The sequence below is a fragment of the Ranitomeya imitator genome, chromosome 2, assembly GCF_032444005.1.
Source record: "Ranitomeya imitator isolate aRanImi1 chromosome 2, aRanImi1.pri, whole genome shotgun sequence".
Lineage (NCBI taxonomy): Eukaryota > Metazoa > Chordata > Amphibia > Anura > Dendrobatidae > Ranitomeya > Ranitomeya imitator.
The window spans coordinates 825752423-825776106 of NC_091283.1; the positions used below are offsets into that span (position 1 = coordinate 825752423).

Genomic DNA, 23684 nt, shown 5'->3' on the forward strand with positions numbered 1-23684 from the left:
CAGCTTTAATTAGTTTTTTAGATAAAGTATTTTTCTCCCTATAGTTTTTTAGAGCTTCAATGGTGCCATCCTGCTTTAGTAGTGCAAATGCTTTCTTTTTACTGTTAATTGCCTGTCTTACTTCTTTGTTTAGCCACATTGGGTTTTTCCTATTTCTAGTCCTTTTATTCCCACAAGGTATAAACCGCTTACACTGCCTATTTAGGATGTTCTTAAACATTTCCCATTTATTATCTGTATTCTTATTTCTGAGGATATTGTCCCAGTCTACCAGATTAAGGGCATCTCTAAGCTGGTCAAACTTTGCCTTCCTAAAGTTCAGTGTTTTTGTGACTCCCTGACAAGTCCCCCTAGTGAAAGACAGGTGAAACTGTACAATATTGTGGTCGCTATTTCCTAGATGCCCGACCACCTGCAGATTTGTTATTCTGTCAGGTCTATTAGATAATATTAGGTCTAAAAGTGCTGCTCCTCTGGTTGGATTCTGCACCAATTGTGAAAGATAATTTTTCTTGGTTATTAGCAGAAACCTGTTGCCTTTATGGGTTTCACAGGTTTCTGTTTTCCAGTTAATATCCGGGTAGTTAAAGTCCCCCATAACCAGGACCTCATTATGGGTTGCAGCTTCATCTATCTGCTTTAGAAGTAGACTTTCCATGGTTTCTGTTATATTTGGGGGTTTGTAACAGACCCCAATGAGAATTTTGTTACCATTTTTCCCTCCATGAATTTCGACCCATAAGGACTCGACATCCTCATTTCCTTCGCTAATATCCTCCCTTAAAGTGGACTTTAGACAAGACTTTACATAGAGACAAACCCCTCCTCCTCTCCGATTTTTACGATCCTTTCTAAACAGACTGTAACCCTGTAAGTTAACTGCCCAGTCATAGCTTTCATCTAACCATGTCTCGGTTATTCCCACTATGTCAAAGTTACCTGTAGATATTTCTGCTTCTAGTTCTTCCATCTTGTTTGTCAGGCTTCTGGCGTTTGCAAGCATGCCTTGCTGGAATCATACAGCCAGTGACTGACACACATTTCTTTTCCCTGGAACAGGCAGCATGTATCAGGTGACGGGTTCCCTTTAAACTTACAGGCTTTCTTACCATCTTGCTTTGCAGTAAGTTCTTCCTCCACTCCGTGTTAATAGAAGCTTGAATACTCCTGAGTGCACTTCTGGAAACTTTTTACAAAGCATTTTGGAACACTTCCCGATGTTCAGTTAATCAATTGCACTTTCTTATCTCTAATGGTTTTAATTACGGTCTTAGCTAATGCATTCACATTGAATGTGTGCTTATTTTTTTTTGGCTTTTGACATTTTGCCTTAGTTTATAAGATTAGAAAATGTGAGTAAAATCTATTAAATGCGATTTATCTCTTAAAGCTGCCCAGAAGCTCTTCTATTAGAGGAAAACATGGGATATCATGGAAAGTAGATGAGTTCTAGTATATATAGTTTTCTATCATTGGATGAGGTGTTTTCATGTAAAACCCTGTATGTAGATGCCTTCAAGACTCATTGAAAAAGCTTGAGTTCTGCTTCCCTATCCAATCATAGAGAAATCCTGTGATTCCTGCCTCTCCATCCACTCATACAAAAACCTGTGACATTTTATTTTGTACTCAATTATAGAAAAAGCCTGCGAGTCCTGCTTCCTCCGCCCACTCATATAGAAAGCCTGTGAGTCGTGCTTCCTCTGCCCATTCATAGAGAAACCTGTGAGTCCTGCTTTCCTGTCCTCACATAGAGGAAGCTTGTGAATCCTGATTCCCCCACCCACTCATAGTGAAAGTCTGTGAATCCTCCTTTCCCACCCACTCATAAAAAGGCCTGCAAGTCCTGCTTCCTCCCCCCACTCATACAGAAAGTGTTACGCTAGTCACTATTCACGGACAAGCCATGAGGAAAGGTAGTCAATCAAGGGTCAGATACAAACAGAGCACATCGTAATGTAAAGGGTAAAAACAAAGGCATAGTCAGGTCACGGTCCAAGGTCAGAATACCAGGAAAATAGTGGATCAGAGCAAAGGGGCTAGGCAAAAGGATGGTCAGAACAAGGTCAAAGGCCAGGCAGCACTAGATAAACAAACGGAGCACCAGAATACATAGCAAAGAGCACCACCCAGCAAATGCTACAAGTGGCAGACATCTATGACTGACAGCTTAGCTAAGTTGGGTAATCACTTAGAATAGGGAACACCTGAAGGAAGCTCAGCACTTCCCTGTCTCGGATTGAACAGCTGAGCTGTCTATCAAAATACTGACTGATCAGTACTAAACTAGACACTACACCCTCGCAAAAGATTGGACATCTGAGCTGCTACTCTCTGCATCCAAGACACACTGAGTGGAGGGAGGAATTGTGACAGAAAGCCTGTGAATCCTGCTCCTCTGCCCACTCATGGAGAAATTCTGTGAGTCCTGCTTCCTCTACCCGCTCATAGAGATAGCCTTTCAGTCCTTTCCTCCACATACAGGTCCTTCTCAAAAAATTAGCACATAGTGTTAAATTTCATTATTTACCATAATGTAATTATTACAATTAAACTTTCATATATTATAGATTCATTATCCACCAACTGAAATTTGTCAGGTCTTTTATTGTTTTAATACTGATGATTTTGGCATACAACTCCTGATAACCCAAAAAACCTGTCTCAATAAATTAGCATATCAAGAAAAGGTTCTCTAAATGACCTATTACCCTAATCTTCTGAATCAACTAATTAACTCTAAACACATGCAAAAGATACCTGAGGCTTTTATAAACTCCCTGCCTGGTTCATTACTCAAAACCCCCATCATGGGTAAGACTAGCGACCTGACAGATGTCAAGAAGGCCATCATTGACACCCTCAAGCAAGAGGGTAAGACCCAGAAAGAAATTTCTCAACAAATAGGCTGTTTCCAGAGTGCTGTATCAAGGCACCTCAATGGTAAGTCTGTTGGAAGGAAACAATGTGGCAGAAAACGCTGTACAACGAGAAGAGGAGACTGGACCCTGAGGAAGATTGTGGAGAAGGACTGATTCCAGACCTTGGGGAACCTGAGGAAGCAGTGGACTGAGTCTGGTGTGGAAACATCCAGAGCCACCGTGCACAGGCGTGTGCAGGAAATGGGCTACAGGTGCCGCATTCCCCAGGTAAAGCCACTTTTGAACCATAAACAGCGGCAGAGGCGCCTGACCTGGGCTACAGAGAAGCAGCACTGGACTGTTGCTAAGTGGTCCCAAGTACTTTTTTCTGATGAAAGCAAATTTTGCATGTCATTCGGAAATCAAGGTGCCAGAGTCTGGAGGAAGACTGGGGAGAAGGAAATGCCAAAATGCCTGAAGTCCAGTGTCAAGTACCCACAGTCAGTGATGGTGTGGGGTGCCATGTCAGCTGCTGGTGTTGGTCCACTGTGTTTCATCAAGGGCAGGGTCAATGCAGCTAGCTATCAGGAGATTTTGGAGCACTTCATGCTTCCATCAGCTGAAATGCTTTATGGAGATGAAGATTTCATTTTTCAGCACGACCTGGCACCTGCTCACAGTGCCAAAACCACTGGTAAATGGTTTACTGACCATGGTATTACTGTGCTCAATGGGCCTGCCAACTCTCCTGACCTGAACCCCATAGAGAATCTGTGGGATATTGTGAAGAGAAAGTTGAGAGACGCAAGACCCAACACTCTGGATGAGCTTAAGGCCGCTATTGAAGCATCCTGGGCCTCCATAACATCTCAGCAGTGTCACAGGCTGATTGCCTCCATGCCACGCCGCATTGAAGCAGTCATTTCTGCCAAAGGATTCCCGACCAAGTATTGAGTGCATAACTGAACATTATTATTTGTTGGTTTTTTTGTTTGTTATTAAAAAACACTTTTATTTGATTGGATGGGTGAAATATGCTAATTTATTGAGACAGGTTTTTTGGGTTATCAGGAGTTGTATGCCAAAATCATCAGTATTAAAACAATAAAAGACCTGACAAATTTCAGTTGGTGGATAATGAATCTATAATATATGAAGTTTAATAGTAATCATTACATTATGGTAAATAATGAAATTTAACACTATATGCTAATTTTTTGAGAAGGACCTGTACTCATGGAGAAAGTCTGTGGGTCCTCCTCTCCACCCCACCAACAGAGAAAGCCTGTGAATCCTGCTTCCTCCTCCCACTCAAAGAGAAAGCCTGTGAGTTCTGCCTTTTCTACCCACTCATAGAGAAAGTTGGTGAGTCCTCTTTTCCTTCCCGCCCATAGAGAAGACCAGTGACTCCTGCTTCCCCCACCCACTCATAGAGAAAGCCTGTGACTCCTGCATCCTCCACCCACACATAGAGAAAGCATATGAGTCCTGCCTCCTCTGCCCACTCATTGTAAGAGCCTGTGAGTCGTCCATTCTCACCCACTCTTAGAGAAAGGCTGTGAGTCCTGCTTCCTCTGCCCAATCATATAGAAAGCGAGTGAGGCCTCCTTTTCCGCCCACTTATAAAGAAAGTTCATAAGTCCTCCTTCCATATTAAAAGAGTTGATATAAAACTAAGGAATCAAGTGATGAAAAAGTGTCATGTAGGATTGGTACAAGTTTTATTGGTAATCATGAATGAGTTTTAGAATGTAGTCACAAATACTGAAGCTGATAACCACATACAATATCAACGGCGGTTGTCACTCAATATCCTCAAAAGTTTATCAATCTTGATTCTTGGAAAAACTTCTGGAGCCTCTGGGCCCCGATGTGAAATCTGTAACAAAGCCACTGCCCGCCATGTTGTATTTATAAGACTGGCTCCTTTTCCATGACAGAGGGGCATTTGGGGCCCACACTTGCTGACTGCAGGGCCCCAATGTAACTGTTAGATATATTCCTGAAAGTGAATACCAGAAAACAAGATTCCATAAAGGCGGAAAATCAGGGACTTATACTTTGGGGTGATACTTATTATATGACATCATGGCCTGTAGACCTGCTCTGCGTCCGCTCTCATCTATCAGTCTCCACTGTCAGGTCAAGGTCAAGGCTGGAAGTGACGGTTAGAAATATTTTTCTCGTCTGGTTTATTGCACAATGTTCATATTTTATACATGTAGATAGTCAACGCTATTTTGCTAAAATATCTCTTAGATTACGCCCCAACGTCTGAGCCAGCCGCAGCTTAAGTCTACATACAGATGAAATTAACGGCGCATATTTTTATCTCGCCACTCACTAAACAAATTGTGCTATTAATCTCTCTAAAAGCATTCGTTATCAACGCCACATCCTGGATGCCCGCCAGCCACAGCACTTTGCCAACATAAGTGTGCAATCGATTTTGTTAAAGGAAAATCTTTCTAAAATGAATCGTTTAGGCCTCCTTTACATTCTAATTTTCTTTATTATTATTATCTTTATTAATTTGTTGCCCTTAGCAACTAATCAGATCTCAGCTTTTATTTTACCAGAGCTGTTTATGAAATGAAAGCTGAGCTGTGATTGGTTGCTATGGACAACCATAAGCTTCATAATTGGGTTTATTTATTAAATGTGTCTAAGTCGCCCATAGTAACCAATCAGAGCTCAGCATTCAATTTAAAAAAGCAGTTTATGAAATGAAAGCTGAGCTCTGATAGGTTGCTATGGACAACCATATGCTTCAGTGCCTAAAAGGCCTACAGGATACAGTAGGCCCCATTCAGTGGCCATATTAAACTTTAGGCCTAATACCGATCATATAAATATCAACCATCTGATCCTCTAATATATATGTAGGCCTCATAACAATGATGGGTCATATTGAATTTCAACTCCCAATCCTTTTGCTCCCAGGGGAGATAAATCGATAGCAGAGCTGTCTGGCAGCGACTAGCTCCCCTATACCTATAAGGAACACTTGCGCGCTCGGCTGAATGGAGCGTGCATGTGTATTGGGGAGTCAGTAAAAGTGGCTGTTGATCGAAATCGCTAAGATGTACGGGCGCTTTTAATATAATTGCAATCAATTATGCGGGGAGGGGATAGAGCCAAAGAAGGAGAAAGCTTAACCCTCCCCCTCAAGCAATTAGTGTTTCATTCTATATTATTAAATAAGTAATTCACACGTTTAATTGCATTTTGATATAAATACTAAAGAAAATGTGGAGATTTTGCTCGATGTTTTGGCCGCAGGCTGCAAAAAATATTATTTACATTCAATGATGAGGTTGATTTAACCAACTGAATAATGAATGGTCTGAAAACTTTTAATTATGATTCGCTCCTCGCCCCCTGCTGCTTTATAGCTGAATCTTACCGTCGTGCACACCAGTGATTTTCTGACTTATTATATCTAAAGCTTTAAAGATACAGGTCTGCTGATGGTTTCCTTTAATTAATGATTTGGAATATTCCAATATGATAGTCGCTAGTCAAAACTGATTTGAGATTACATTGAAGCAAAAATTCACCATTGGACCCCACTGTACACACAGTATAGAATGGACCTGCTCAAACATTAAAGCGTCACTCCAGCATTATTGTCATTGCACCGCTGGAGTGGTGCTTTAAATCTAATTCCTCTGCCCCTTATCTAATACTCACCTGTCGTCCCCTTCATTTTTTTCCAGTGTCTCTCTGGTCAGTCTCCGGCGAAAAGTGACCTGCCAGCAGACTGGAGCGCGTCAGAGGTCACTTTTCAATACTGGTCTATGAGAGCCTCGTTCTGCTCCGATAGACTGTTGCATTGAGTTCTTGCATCGTAACTTCTGACTTCCAGTGTTGGTAAAAGGTGAAGCGGCCGGAAGGTGAATATAAGAATGGGGGAGGGGACCTGTAAAGCACCACTACAGCACTGAAAACAAAACAACGCTGGAGTGGTGCTTTAACTAACATTCAACTAAATAACATTACTTATCCTGTACTGATCCTGTACTGATCCTGAGTTACATCCTGCATTATACTCCAGAGCTGCACTCGTTATTCTGCTGGTGCAGTCACTGTGTACATACATTACATTACTGATCCTGAGTTACATCCTGCATTATACTCCAGAGCTGCACTCGTTATTCTGCTGGTGCAGTCACTGTGTACATACATTACATTACTGATCCTGTGTTACATCCTGTATTATACTCCAGAGCTGCACTCACTATTCTGCTGGTGCAGTCACTGTGTACATACATTACATTACTGATCCTGAGTTACATCCTGTATTATACTCCAGAGCTGCACTCACTATTCTGCTGGTGCAGTCACTGTGTACATACATTACATTACTGATCCTGAGTTACATCCTGTATTATACTCCAGAGCTGCACTCACTATTCTGCTGGTGCAGTCACTGTGTACATACATTACATTACTGATCCGGAGTTACAACCTGTATTATACTCCAGAGATGCACTCACTATTCTGCTGGTGCAGTCACTGTGTACATACATTACATTACTGATCCTGACTTACCTCCTGTATTATACTCCAGAGCTGCACTCACTATTCTGCTGGTGCAGTCACTGTGTACATACATTACATTACTGATCCTGAGTTACATCCTGCATTATACTCCAGAGCTGCACTCGTTATTCTGCTGGTGCAGTCACAGTGTACATACATTACATTACTGATCCTGAGTTACATCCTGCATTATACTCCAGAGCTGCACTCGTTATTCTGCTGGTGCAGTCACTGTGTACATACATTACATTACTGATCCTGTGTTACATCCTGTATTATACTCCAGAGCTGCACTCACTATTCTGCTGGTGCAGTCACTGTGTACATACATTACATTACTGATCCTGAGTTACATCCTGTATTATACTCCAGAGCTGCACTCACTATTCTGCTGGTGCAGTCACTGTGTACATACATTACATTACTGATCCTGAGTTACATCCTGTATTATACTCCAGAGCTGCACTCACTATTCTGCTGGTGCAGTCACTGTGTATATACATTACATTACTGATCCGGAGTTACAACCTGTATTATACTCCAGAGATGCACTCACTATTCTGCTGGTGCAGTCACTGTGTACATACATTACATTACTGATCCTGACTTACCTCCTGTATTATACTCCAGAGCTGCACTCACTATTCTGCTGGTGCAGTCACTGTGTACATACATTACATTACTGATCCTGAGTTACATCCTGTATTATACTCCAGAGCTGCACTCACTATTCTGCTGGTCCAGTCACTGTGTACATACATTACATTACTGATCCGGAGTTATATCCTGTATTATACTCCAGAGCTGCACTCACTATTCTGCTGGTGCAGTCACTGTGTACATACATTACATTACTGATCCGGAGTTACACCCTGTATTATACCCCAGAGCTGCACTCACTATTCTGCTGGTGCAGTCACTGTGTACATACATTACATTACTGATCCTGAGTTACATCCTGTATTATACTCCAGAGCTGCACTCACTATTCTGCTGGTGCAGTCACTGTGTACATACATTACATTACTGATCCTGTACTGATCCTGACTTACATCCTATATTATACTCCAGAGCTGCACTCACTATTCTGCTGGTGCAGTCACTGTGTACATACATTACATTACTGATCCTGAGTTACATCCTGTATTATACCTCAGAGCTGCACTCACTATTCTGCTGGTGCAGTCACTGTGTACATACATTACATTACTGATCCTGAGATACATCCTGTATTATACTCCAGAGCTGCACTCACTATTCTGCTGGTGCAGTCACTGTGTACATACATTACATTACTGATCCTGAGTTACATCCTGTATTATACCTCAGAGCTGCACTCACTATTCTGCTGGTGCAGTCACTGTGTACATACATTACATTACTGATCCTGAGTTACATCCTGTATTATACTCCAGAGCTGCACTCACTATTCTGCTGGTGCAGTCACTGTGTACATATATTACATTACTGATCATGAGTTACATCCTGTATTATACTCCAGAGCTGCACTCACTATTCTGCTGGTGCAGTCACTGTGTATATACATTACATCACTGATCCTGAGTTACATCCTGTATTATACCTCAGAGCTGTACTCACTATTCTGCTGGTGCAGTCACTGTGGACATACATTACATTACTGATCCTCAGTTACATCTTGTATTATACTCCAGAGCTGCACTCACTATTCTGCTGGTGCAGTCACTGTGTACATACATTACATTACTGATCCTGTACTGATCCTCAGTTACCTCCTGTATTATACTCCATCCTGTATTTCACTATTCTGGTCCAGCTGCCACTTTGGTTTACCAAGTCCTGCAATCCTCTTTCTTACTACTCGAATCCCTACTTTTATTTAGTAGGCCCAGCACAATATCATGCGTGCATCCTACTGCAATAATGACCTTCTACCAGGACAACTAATCAAAAGACTCACTGGGGATCCAAGCAGGTAGGAGGAAGTCTGCAGGGATCTGTTCAGGCGGTCATAAACTACTGAAGTGGTCGCTTGACCAGGGTCCTGCAAATATTTTTGCTCAACTTTATTGGGTGCAATTACCTATTTTCAAATATGCTCATATCAGCGATATTATACAGTCATTATTAATATTGACTGCTTTCTGCTACTCAGATATAGATGAATGTGCCTCCGGATTCCATGAGTGCCAGCAACTTTGCATCAACTTGGAAGGGTCTCATTCTTGCCGCTGTCGCCCAGGTTTCCACTTGAAGTCAGGGTCGGAGAGTGACTGCATAGGTGAGTAATGGCGGTTACCTTTTATAGAATTGGCTATTGATAAAAAACAGAGTTTCTGGTATATAAGTGCGTTGAGTCGTAAAGATAAAAAGAAGCATATTGGTTGATAATAAACTGGCCGGCAATCAGTGCCAAACTGCTGCTGCCAATCCAATTAAGATCTATTATCTGAACTCCACTGCCATGCCTAAACTAATGTGCGGGTTCTCCCCTGTGTTACATAGTATAAAACTAGTCTGTATCTCTTTAGGAGGAAAGAACAGAGCCCCACACTGTGCCTCTCTCACTTTTAGCCCATACTGTCCTGGATAAATAGGGAAATATAGAAATAGAGCTAAACACTTGGTCACCAAGACATGAAGACATCAGGAACGCCACAGCACCATCCTTCTACCAAATCAACTCTCATGCTTTGCTCTGAGGAGGGGCAACCCCCCGAAAGACGTGTCTGAAAATTGAGATTCTAGTTTGACTTTAATCCAAAGTCATGTGGCAAGCCTCGTTAAAGTGTTGATATTGACTTTTAGGATTGATGCTTCCAAATATGGGCACTAGAGTTCAAGTCCTTTTCCCCTTTGAAGAGGCAATTTGCATATTTAATTTCCCAGAGGAGCATCGCATGGCCATCGCTCTCCATAAGGAAAAACATTACCCCTTAGACTACAGTCAGAGGCCTCTCACACAGCCAAATCAGATTTCATGCTTTGCAATGAGGAGGGGCAAATATGCCGAAACACGTGTCAGAAAATTGAGATCCTGGTTTGGCTTCTATCCGCAGTCATGTGGCAAGGCTCGCTAGAGGGTCGATATTGACTTTTAGGGTTATTTCTTTCAATAGGTGCTGTTACAGTTCAAGTCATATTACTCTCTGAAGATACAATTTGCATAGCCCTCTGTCTGATCACACGCTGGAATGGAGGAGGCAGTGATTCATGGGCATCCCCAGACGCCACAAGGATTATTCCCCCCACACAACCGATGATTGCATTCCAGTTGATTTGGTCTTCACACAGGCCAGAAACTCCACCAATAAGTAACTTCACGCCTCTGTTGGGAGGTATGACCCCCCACCAGTGCCACCACAAGAACCACAGATGGATGGTTGCCTCCACTTATTGTTACACATGAATATTTTCCTTCAGATTCACTTCAAATTTGCATCAAAATCTGCAGGATCTGGCATAAGTGTGTAATAGAAGAGGGTAGCACACCAAGGCCGGGGTCACGCTTGCGAATGCAATGCGAGAAACTCGTGCATTAATACCCGGCACTGCCGCCAGCACTTGGGACCAGATCGTACGGCTGCATGTATTTCTATGCAGCCGCACGCTCCGTCCCGAGTGCCGGCGGCAGTGCCGGGTATTAATGCGAGAGACTCGCGCAAGTTTCTCGCATTGCACTCGTAAGTGTGACCCCGACATTATACTCAGAATGGCCCCATCAATCACCACTATCAGTAGAATGGTGCCTGTGTATATGCCCAGTTAGTTAAAGCAAAAAATTTACATTTTTATTACGAGAGGGGAATAGCTTTGGAATGGAGAAACAGGGAAAAAAATAAAAAACTTCCAAAATTTGTGCAAAAGATGCAAGTGGAGGAGGTACTAACATTAAATTAAAAAATCCAGTTAAAAATTATCTTTAAAGAAGCACTCACATAACCTTTTTACTTACTAAAATTGTGTAAATGTTGTATGTGTGAAAAAGTGTTTGCCCCTTCCTGATTTCCTATTCTTTTGCATGTTTGTCACACTTAAATGTTTCAGATCACCAAATAAATCTAAATACTGTATTAGACAAAGATAACACAAGTAAACACAAAATGCAGTTTTGTAAATGAAGGTCTTTATTATTAAGAGATAAAGAAATCCAAACCTACAGGGCCCTGTGTGAAAAAGTGATTGCCCCATAAGGGTATGTGCACACGTCAGGATTTCTTGCAGAAATTTCCTGAAGAAAACCGATCTGTAGCATCGCTTGGAAAACTGACTGACAGGTTGGTCACACTTGTCAAACATAGTGTTTGACAAGTGTGACCATCTTTTTACTATAGATGCTGCCTATGCCGCATCAATAGTAAAGGATAGAATGTTTAAAATAATAAAATAAAATAAAAAAAATGGTTATACTCACCCGCAGACAGCCGTTCTCCTCAGCGGCGTCCGTTCCTATAGATGGTGTGTGTGTGCAGGACCTTCCATGACGTCGCGGTCACGTGAGCGGTCGCGCGACCAATCACAAGACCGCGACGTCATCGCAGGTCCTTCACACAGAGCATCTATAGGAACAGAAGCGGCAGCATGCACCGCTGAGAGGCAGGAAGACATCGAAGGTGAGTATATCACTATTTTTTATTTTAATTCTTTTTTTTTTTACCAATTATATGGTGCCCAGTCCGTGGAGGAGAGTCTCCTCTCCTCCACCCTGGGTACCAGCCGCACATAATCTGCTTACTTCCCGCATGGTGTGCACAGCCCCATGCGGAAAGTAAGCAGATCAATGCATTCCTAGGTGTGCGGAGTCACCGCAATTCCGCAAATTTAATGAACATGTTGCTTTTATTTCAGCGATGCGATTTTTTCGCGGAAAAAAAGGCAACATTTGCACAAGAAATACGGAATACATTGTAAATAATAGGAGGCATATGTAAGCGTTTTTTTCGCATTTTTTTCGCGTTTTATCACGTTTTTATAGCGAAAAAAAACGCGAAAAATACTGTACGTGTGCACATGGCCTAAGCCTACTAACTGTTTGGACCATCCTTAGCAGCAACAACTGCAATCAAGTGTTTTCAATAACTGGCAATGTGTCTTTAACAACGCTCTGGAGGAATTTTGGCCACTCATCATTGCAGAATTGATGTACTTCAGCCACATTAGAGAGTTTCCGAGCACGAACCACCATTTTATGGTCATGCCACAGCATCTCAATCTGATTAACTTCAGGACTTTGACTAGGCCACTCCAAAGTCTTTATTTTGTTTTTCTTAAGCCATTGAGAGGTGGACTTGCTATTGTGTTTTGGGTCATTGTTCTGCTGCATAGCCCAATTGCACGAACAGATGATCGGACATTCTCCATCAGGATTTTTTGGAAAACAGCAGAATTCGTGGTCCCATTTACCACAGCAAATCTTAAAAATCCCAAAGCAGCAAAACAGCCCCAGATCATCACACTACCACCATCACCATATTTTACTGTTGATATGATGTTCCTTTTCTCAAATGCTGTCTTACAACTACGCCAGATATAGTGGGACAAACATCTTCCAAAAAGTTCAGTTTTTGCCTCGTCAGACCACAGAGTATTCTCCCAGAAGTCTTGGGGATCATCAAAATGTTTTCTGGCAAAACTGAAACGAGCCTTTATGTTCTTATCTCTCAGCAGTGGTTTTCGTCTTGGAACTCTGCCATGCAAGTCATTTATGCCCAGTCTCTTTCTTATGGTGGAGTCATGAACACTGACCTTAACTGAGATAAGTGAGGCCTGCAGTTCTTTGGATGTTGTTGTGGGGTTTATGTGACCTCCTGGATGAGCCATCGCTGCGCCCTTGGGAGAATTTCGGTTCGCCAGCCACTCCTGGAAGTTTCACCACTGTTCCATGTTTACGCTATTTGTGGATAATAACTCTCACAGTGGTTCGCTGGAGTCCCAAAGCTTGAGAAATGGCTTTATGACATTTTTTCCATAATGATAGATCTCAATTGCTTTATTTCTCATTTGTTCCAGAATTTTTTTGTATCGAGACATGATGTCTAGCTTTTGAGGAATTTTTGGTCTACTTCACTTTGTCAGGCAGGTCCTATATAAGTGATTTCTTGATTGAGAACAGGTGTGGCAGCAATCAGGCCTTGCTGTTTCTAGGGAATTTGAACTCCGCTTCCCAAAGATGTGATAAACCACAGTTAGTTTAAGTTTTAAGGAGGGGGAGGGTGGGGCTTTGTAGGTTTGCATTTCTTTTTCCCTTAATACTAAAGACCTTCATTTTAAAACTGCATTTTTTGGTTACTTGTGTTATCTTTGTCTAATATTTACATTTCTTTGATGATCTGAAACATTTAAAGGGACACTGTCACCTGAATTTGGAGGGAACAATCTTCAGCCATGGAGGCAGGGTTTTTGGGTTTTTGATTCACCCTTTCCTTACCCGCTAGCTGCATGCTGGCTGCAATATTGGATTGAAGTTCATTCTATGTCCTCCGTAGTACATGCCTGCACAAGGTAATCTTGCCTTGCTCAGGCGTGTACTATGGAGCAGGGGTCCCCAACTCCAGTCCTCAAGGCCCACCAAGAGGTCATGTTTTCAGGATTTCCTTTGCATTGCACAGGTGATGCAATTATTACCTGGGCAAGACTAAGGAAATCCTGAAAACATGACCTGTTGGTGGGCCTTGAGGACTGGAGTTGGGGACCCCTGCTATGGAGGACAGAGAATGAACTTCAATCCAATATTGCAGCCAGCATGCAGCCAGCGGGTAAGGAAAGGGTGAATCAAACACCAGAAAACCCCGCCCCTATGGCTGAAAATTGTTCCCTCCAAATTCAGGTGACAGTGTCCCTTTAAGTGCGACAAACATGCATAGGACATCAGGAAGGGGGCAAACACTTTTTCACACAACTGTACCCACCGATTGCTGTCTTCTTTGGTGTCCAGCTCCTCTCCAGTCCACTTTTGAGTCTATTTGTGAGGCGGAAGTCATTTTTACAATGTAGATCAATGGAGCTTCGTTCATAGTTTTACATTGTAAGGGCGCAATCAGACGGCTGTATAAATCGGACCGAGATCGGAATGCAATGCAGGGATTGGCTGGCGGCTCCTCTGACCCAAGAGTAACAGCTGAATAGAATTACATGAAGCCGTCACGCTCAGGTCGGGGGAGCAGCCGGCCAGTCTGTGCACTGCGTTCCGATCTTGGTCCGATTTATACGGCCGTGTGACTGTACCCTAAAACCCATAGAACCCATGTTAATGTGTGAGCCGGGAAATCGGAAGTTTCTGAAGAGGACTGCAATGGTGCTGGAAACCAGAGAAGGCCGATCGGTGAGTATATTAATACACTTACATGAACAGGTTTAGGGAGAAAAGTAATGGAAGTTCTTTAACTTACGGAAGGAAGTTCCAAGAGTGGACAGAGTGGACCTTTCTTCTGTAATATCCATATGACCTAATACAGCACAAAACTAAGGAGTTCTTGAGATGAGTCAACCCCTCCTAAAGATTATCTGCAGTATTAAAATTCAGTGATATGTAAAATAAGCAGAGACATTAGCAAGGTAATGCCTCAGGCAATGAATCAGAAGGTGCAATTAGTGAGGAGTCAGTGGGTCAGATAATATATTAATCTGGAGCCTCATTTCCAACCTTCCCGTGTCAGGATTCTCATCAGTTGCAGTGAATGTGAATACATTCGTGCTCTCATCATCGCAGCGTGGGATCTGAATACGTAATTTCAGAGACGTTCGGGGAATGATAAAGATGAATAGATCTCTAAATATATATTTTTATCATGTTGATTGCCTGCAGTTTCTGCACTGGTTCCAATTAAGTGAGTTCTGTCTTTATATGGATTCTGCTGTGTCACCATGAAGCGTCAGCCATAAATCGTCGTATCCTTTGTGATGCTCTTCTAAGGCCGCGTAGGTTGCGTCCTCTGCATTACAATGAATGGTAATGTGATGGAAGAATCTTTTTATGCTCGTGCTCCCATTTACATTTGACTTTTTTATTTCCAATTTTTCAAAATCTATGCTTGCTGTCAATAAAAATGTCTTTAGTCCTTATGAAGCACGCAGAGGCAAAATGGGTCCCCATGGTCTTATATAGAGGTCTCACAAGTGCACAGATCATTACTATGACCCACGCACGATGCTCGTATGTGTCCCTCACATGTCCAGGGTAAGAAACAGCAATAGTCATTCAGTGACAGCAAACAGAAATCTTGAACATCAGAATTAATTTATAACTTGCCAAGTATGTGGCCATTATATGACTTAGTTGTCTATGAGCTAGTCGGTAGAGACAATTTGTTATAATGTTTCTCATGCACAGCACACAAACACAAAGGATTCCTGCACTCCAGGCTATATACAGCACATGTTCAGAAGCAGCAGCAGCATAAAGGACAGATGTACTGAGCAGTGTAGCTGTTAATCCAGCTCTTGGATGAGATAAAATATATGCAAGCAAGCAATAGTACAATCGCTCTCTTCCTCCTCTCTCTCTCCTTCCCCCTTTCCTCTCTCCGGCTTTTTCCCTCTTTCTCTACCTCTCTTAGCTATCTCCTCCCCACCTTCCCTCTCTCGCCAGATCTCTCCCTCTTACATCTCTTTCTCCCTTTCTCTTCCCCTCTCTCTCATTCCCCACTTACCTCCTCTCCCGCTTTCTCTTTCCCTCTCTTATCTATCTCCTCCCCACCCTCCCCCTCTCTTTCCCTCCCTCTCTCTCCACACCTCTCCTCTCTCACCCCTCACTCTCTTTCTCCCTTTCTCTCACCCCTTTGTCTCTTTCTCCTTTTCTTTCTCACCCCTCTCTCTGTTTCTCCCTCTATCTTGCTCACCCCTCTCTCTCTCCCTCTCTTTCTCACTCCTTTCTCTGTTTCTCCTTTTCTCTCTCTCTCCCCTCTTTGTTTCTCCCTCTATCTTGCTCACCCCTCTCTCTCTCCCTCTCTTTCTCACTCCTTTCTCTGCTTCTCCTTTTCTCTCTCTCTCCCCTCTCTGTTTCTCCCTCTATCTTGCTCACCCCTCTCTCTCTCCCTCTCTTTCTCACTCCTTTCTCTGCTTCTCCTTTTCTCTCTCTCTCCCCTCTTTCTGTTTCTCCCTCTATCTTGCTCACCCCTCTCTCCATACCTCTCTCTCTTTCTCCCCTCTGTCTCCCTCCCTTTCTCTCTCACCCCTCTCTCTCTTTCTCCTTTTCTCTCTCACCCCTCTCTCTTTCTCCCTCCATCTTGCTCACCCCTCTCTCTCCATACCTCTCTCTTTCTCCCCCCTCTCTCCCTTTCTCTCACCCCTCTCTCTCTTTATCCTTTTCTCTCACCCCTCTTTCTGTTTCTCCCCCTATCTTGCTCACCCCTCTCTCCATACCTCTCTCTTTCTCCCCTCTATCTCCCTCCCTTTCTCTCTCACCCCTCTCTCTTTCTCCTTTTCTCTCTCACCCCTCTCTTTGTTTCTCCCACCATCTTGCTCACCCCTCTCTCCATACCTCTCTCTCTTTCTCCCCTCTCTCCCTCCCTTTCTCTCTCACCCCTCTCTCTCTTTCTCCTTTTCTCTCACCCCTCTCTCTCTTTCTCCTTTTCTCTTTCACCCCTCTCTTTGTTTCTCCCACCATCTTGCTCACCCCTCTCTCCATACCTCTCTCTCTTTCTCCCCTCTCTCTCCCTACCTTTCTCTCTCACCCCTCTCTCGGTTTCTCCCTCCATCTTGCTAACCCCTCTCTCTCCATACCTCTCTCTCTTTCTCCCTTTATCTCTCCCTCACCCCTCTCTCTCCCCCTTTTTCCCCCTCTTTATCACTCAGTGAGATGGATTTTAGCAGCTGGCCACATGGGCTTACTATCTATATGGGAAGGGAGAAGCAGACAGTAGGTGAGATTAGGAGCTGCTTATATGGCACTGTCTTCGTAGCAGGGTTAGTGTAATATTATTGTTATTATTCTTATTTTATTATTTATTTATGAATATTTTGTGCTTTAGTCACTTATTATTTTCTTCCCTTTTAGATATAAATGAATGTGAGGAAACCCGTTCTCTCTGTGATCACATCTGTCACAATGATATTGGATCCTATCACTGCCATTGTTACAGCGGCTTCTACCTTGCGACTGACGGGAAGAGGTGTCTCAAACAAACCTAATAATTTGGATTTTGCCTTCAAATCTTATCATGTCATATTAAAGAATATATCATTTTCTCTTTATAAATTGCAAGTTTTATTTTTTTTTCAAAATCTCAATATAAAAACTTGGCAACTCGAACCTGACTGTGCGGGACGCTCTAATATCGTAAAGAGGCCATGGCTACTGACGTTCATTCACATTGCATTGGATTGGCTAAGGAAAGTACGTACCACGACGCAGAACATTTACTTGGCACAACAAAACTTCACTTGGTGCCTGCTCTATCTGTATATAAATAATGTTCTTAAAGGGGAAGTGTCATCCCAAAATCACCTATTATTTAAATAAAGTTTTTATGCTGGATATTTATTCCTGAATTTTTAGTGATTTTTTTCCCACATTAGCTGTCACATTCCAAAGCAAACTTACTAGAATTGTAGCTTATTGAAGAAAAGGCCGCTGAGTTTAAAAGAAAGATGGGACTACAAGGCCATCTGCATTGGATTTGCAGGGTGTACAGGTAAAGATGCCTGGCGTTCATTTTTTATTTTTAAAACTTGCCGCAACCTCTTTAATAGCAGAGAGATTGGATTTCACATAGAGAATTATAATATTTCCATGTCAATGCCTATAAATTAAGACAATCCCTTTAAGGCTTTAGTTAGCACATGGCAAATACCAAATTGCCTTGGATTGCTTTTCCTTGCAACACTAAATTTAATATATCAGCTTATCCTGCAGGTTTAATATAATATCTGCAGAGTGGTTTTCAGTAAGTCATGATATATTGCTTGTATATGCCATCACTTTATCATTGGTGGACTTCTCACCTCTGGGACTAGCACTGAGAATGTAGGGACTGAAGTGCTGTATTCCCGTTCCATGTGTTCCCCCAGCACACTGGTGCCTTATCCAACAGCTGTGCAAAGAGATGCAACATGTCTCTGTGAGGTCGATCAGAGGAACGCGGCTCTTCACCCTTTAACTCCAATATAGGAATTTGGGCTTACAACAGGATTCACTGGATTTCCTCCACAGAAGGTATGCTGGCCGGAGAAGCAAACCAGAGGCAAGAGAAGTCAAAGTAGCTGGGTCAGAACCAGGAGAGCAGTCAAGGCACAAAATCGAAAGGCAAAGAACGGTCAGGAAACAGGTCAACAGACAGGAATACAACAATCAAGCAGCAGCAGATAGCACAATACTGAACCAGAAAAGAGAAACTATAACTGGCACTGAGAGACAGAGGCTCAGGAGTTTAAATAAAGGACAGCTTCACTCAACAATCAAGCAGGAGCAGATAGCACAATACTGAACCAGAAAAGAGAAACTATAACTGGCACTGAGAGACAGAGGATCAGGAGTTTAAATAGAGGACAGCTTCACCCAACAATTAAGCAGGAGCAGATAGCACAATACTGAACCAGAAAAGAGAAACTATAACTGGCACTGAGAGACAGAGGCTCAGGAGTTTAAATAGAGGACAGCTTCACCCAACAATCAAGCAGGAGCAGATAGCACAATATTGAACCAGAAAAGAGAAATTATAACTGGCACTGAGAGACAGAGGCTCAGGAGTTTAAATAGAGGACAGCTTCAATCAACAATCAAGCAGGAGCAGATAGCACAATACTGAACCAGAAAAGAGAAACTATAACTGGCACTGAGAGACAGAGGCTCAGGAGTTTTAATAGAGGACAGCTTCACCCAACAATCAAGCAGGAGCAGGTAGTACAATACTGAACCAGAAAAGAGAAACTATAACTGGCACTGAGAGACAGAGGCTCTGGAGCTGAAATAGAGGGCAGCTTCACCCAACAATCAAGCAGGAGCAGATAGCACAATACTGAACCAGAAAAGAGAAACTATAACTGGCACTGAGAGACAGAGGCTCAGGAGTTTAAATAGAGGACAGCCTTAGCCATGGCTCACAAAGGAGCTTGGAATTTAACCGATAGCTCCCTAACTGAGCAGCGCCAACATACCCAGAAGATAAATAAGATCTTCGCTCTGCTGCCCCACATCGCCCACAACAAAGGTGCGGTGTCTCGCAGCAACCAAGGTGGAAACAGAAGGGTCAGGTCCTGGCCTGGATGTGACATTCCCTCAGGGGAAATCTGTCAGCAGGAATTCGCACACCAAACTATCTATGTGCACATGTCCAGCAATACCTTAGTATGGTCAGTCTGCTCCTCCGTTACTGAGAAATCAGCCTTTAAATTGATATGCAAATGAGATTGAAGAGTTAATTGTAGATCTGAAGTCTCTGTCACTACAGCTCTATTCCCCACCCTCCTACTGCCTGACTGACAGCTTCTGCTTTGTGCCTTCAGCAAAGGAGCCATCAGTCAAGCAGTAGGAGGCAGCGCTGAGTGGGGAATAGAACTGGAGTGACAGAGGCTTCTGATCCACAATGAACTCTTCAACCTCATTTGCATATAAATTCAAACGCCGATTTCTCAATAATGGAGGAACAGACTGGCCATGTAATGGTATTGCTAGAGTTGTCTTTGAAAAAGCTACACATGTATAAATAGTTTAGGGAGTGAAAAGATGCTGACTTCCTCTAAAATTGTATTTTTCGATAGGGCTAAAAATCAAATAGAACCTTTACTCACCCTGACCAGATCCACCATTGACCCCTCCTCCGGCCTTTGTTGATTGGCTGCAGCGGTGGTGACATATCTACAGAGCATGTGACCAATGACTAGGCTTAACTTCTCTTCCAATATGCACGGCACAAACAATTGAGCCCCTTGATTGGATGCAATGGTTGACATGATGTCACCACTGCGGCTGATCAACAAAGACCACAGCAGAGATGGATAGACATTTGCTCCCTTTGTTATATTAGGTCTTTGCAACTCTATAGAGAAAACCACTTTTTTTTTTTAAATGGTAAAGAATTAATACACGACAACATATGTCCACTTTTACTTTTTCTTGAATTTCCTTATAGACACCAATTTTCAAAAAACACATACGAGATGGTATTGAGACGTGTTAGAAAACCACTCGACAGGATGCAAATCACATCACAACCACTGGGTGGCCACATAGAGTCACATGTAGCATAAACATCTCTCGACAGAGTATCACAGAATCATATTTTTTTTCATAGATGGTTCTTTTACACCAGTGATGTCTAAATATGTTGAGTTGAGAGGAAAAGTAAGGAAGGACACAACCGTCTGCTAAAAAATTGCATTATTTCTTATTACGGTAATTATAATCCAAAGTATCCCTTTATTTAAAGCAATGTTTCTGATACCAATCTTTTTTTAATTAAACTTTGCTAGCATATTATAGAAGAGTGCTGCTGAGACTATTCCATTCTAAACGTGATGTAAGGCTTAGTACCAGCGCTATCTTTAGACCAGTGTTTAGCATAGAGATTAATGGAGTGTGACAACGGGACATTGGGTTTCTTGTCTGCTTAGGATCCCATGAGAATGATTCTCCTTGGTCTTCATCCGTCTAATCTCTATTACATGAAAATGTAATGATGAGCCCCTTGTCTTGATGTTCGTGAAGAATGGCTCCCATGTGCAATTGCTGAATTCGCTGATCATTGGGTTCATAGTTATTATGGTCTAGTTTTTTTATGATAAGATTTTAGGTTTCCATATTTATGTTCTATCTTGAATATTGATAACTAAGCGAATAAAAAGGAAGGCACAAAGGACTTCATCAGCTGTTTGCAGGACATGAAGAAAATCAGGGCAGCAGCTATGGGGGAGAAGAGGAGTAGGCGACTGCTAATATTTTGAAGGGCACATAGTATTTATGGAGCCTAGTTTCCTTCTTTTTGCATGGGGTCCTGGCAGGTACAACTTCCACCTCTGAGGCCTCTGATACGTGTAGCAAAGATTTTGGACAGAGCCACAGCTACTCCATGTGGCACCGTCTGGTACCTTCGGGCAGCATTATGGAGATACAAAGAGCTTTGCTTATAGGAAATTTTGCAGCATGGCATCCGGTGAAAAATGGCAAATGGAGCTGCAATTCAGCCTCGAAAACTTCTTTGAATCTGTGTACAACTCAGGCGTTGTAAGAAGCAGTAAGGCCGGCGTCACACTGGCGTATTGCATCCGATGCGAGATCATCGGATGCGATATGCTAATGACACTCGGCTCCTGCTCGCAGCAGAGGGAGCATCGGAGCACAGCTGCGGTGGAGGCGGAGAAATGAATTTCTCCATCTCCTCCATTGCTGGGGTCCGCTTATAACGCACATCACTCGGATGATATATCCGAGTGGTGGGCGCTGTCTCACTCGCACCCATAGGCTTATATGGGTGCGAGTGAGCCGAGAGTTTTCCTCGGTCCGAGACAATGCGGACCGAGCTGCCCCATAGCTTAACATTGGTCCGAGTGCAATGCAATTTTTTATCGCATTGCACTCAGCCGTTTAAAACGCCAGTGTGACACCGGCCTTATATGGTAGTTTGCATTAAGCTTAAAAAGTACAATCACCTTCAGGGGAATTTATTTTTAAGCAAATTTATGTGTTTATGGCTAAAAGCTGTTCTTATATAGGGCTTCAATAACAGTTTGGGACCGTTTAACTTCTACATCCTTTATTTATCATTGTACATAGCAGACTGCAGAAAGAGTTACCATTTAATCTGTCAGTGAGCTCGTCTGATGTTCTCTAGCACTTAAACGGGTTGCTCTATACCTATAATGCCCTATATAAATATTTAATTTTAAGCCTTAACCAATTTTGTAATTTTCTTTATTCTAAAATTCCCTACCATTCTCGATGGACAGCTAATCCCTATGTGCACTGTTATATCTTTACTTCCGGTGATGCTTAGTTTAAGGGAAGTTCAAATGTGACATCACAGGAGAAAAGCCCTGAAGTCACTTTCCGGTAGCTTATATCTCCCCTCCTCAAAAAGGACATCTTCAGGGGGTGCGGCTGTGGTCGCTTACCACAGCTTCTACCACCACTGTCTACTGATAAAATCCTTCTTCAGGAGAGGCGATGAAGAAGTGACCTCATCTTCTGTGTTCAGTGGTCGCCTCCACATTCTCCGCTGAGGACACTGCCACCGTTTTCCTTTAAGCAAATTGTCATCAGGGGGCGGTGATAGAAGCAGGGTAAGTGACCTCAGCACTACTTCCTGATAAGGATTCATTTTACAATGGTGACAGAATCTGTGAGGTGGTACTGCTTTCACTCACCCTGCTTCTATCACTGCCCCCTGATGTCTTCTTTCAGTAAACGAAGCAGCATTAATAGAAGTGTGGCAGCGGCCACTGAAGATGCGGCATGGACAAAAGCTTTGGTCACTTACCCTGAAACAGGACATCATCAGGGGATGGCATTGACAAAGCTAGGGTAAGTAAACACAGCATCACCCTGATTCTGTACTGTCTCACGGGGGGGGGGGAGGGGTTTCATAAAGGCTGTGGAAAAGTGCCTTTAGAGCCTCCTCCTGTGACTTACTATTTGAGACTCCCCACAAATAAAATGTCACAGGAAATTAAAAAAAAAAAAAGCACATATAGAGATTAGCCGAATAGGGAGAATGGTAGAAAATTTTATAGCAAATTACAAAAGTGGTTTTGTCTCAAAGATAGTTAATAATAAAGGGCATTACAGGTATCGTACAGCCCCTTCAACTCCATTTTCCTTAAAGATCTTCACAGCTAATTTGTGATGAGCTGAAAGGTTGAACTTTGATGTGGTCATAAATCACCTTAGAATTTTGTCTGGGGGGCACAGATCACTTTTGGTGCGCCTCTACATTTTTTTTAACTGTAGAAACCTTACAAAAACAGACATTCCTCCATCCTTTGTGTCTGATTTAAATAAAATGTACGGTATATACATTTTTTTTTCTTAAATCTGATGGAATTAGATGTAAAATTAATAATTCATGAGAAAAAGTTTATTTCTGCAAAAAAAAAACTACTTTTACTTTAACTTTTTTTGAACTTTTTTTTAAAATGTATTTCTTCATTTTAATGCTAGCGAAGGAGAACAAAAACTTCTCTGGATAAAAAAATATATGTGCTGTAGTCTCAAGAGGGTTGAAGTCAAATATTGACTTTCCTTGGCGCTTCTTCTGTGACCTGACAGGTCTGAGCACTTTTATGTGGTTTCATTACACACTGTAGATAGAAATCACCTTGAGTCCGAGCAGAATGTGTTTATTGTTTCCAGTTCTTCCCGCCTGGAGA

General features: G+C 42.5%; 1 protein-coding gene across 2 annotated transcripts in view; it reads left to right on the forward strand.

The window, feature by feature from the left end:
* CRTAC1 (cartilage acidic protein 1) overlaps positions 1-17873 on the forward strand; it is a 693808-nt gene extending 675935 nt beyond the window's left edge. For both annotated transcript variants that reach the window (XM_069754014.1, XM_069754013.1), the window contains exons 15-16: positions 9541-9666; positions 17380-17873. In XM_069754014.1, coding sequence (XP_069610115.1) covers positions 9541-9666; positions 17380-17513 — 260 coding nt within the window. In that variant the 3' untranslated portion in view covers positions 17514-17873. The remainder of the gene's footprint in view (positions 1-9540; positions 9667-17379) is intronic.
* The last annotated feature ends 5811 nt before the right edge of the window (positions 17874-23684 follow it).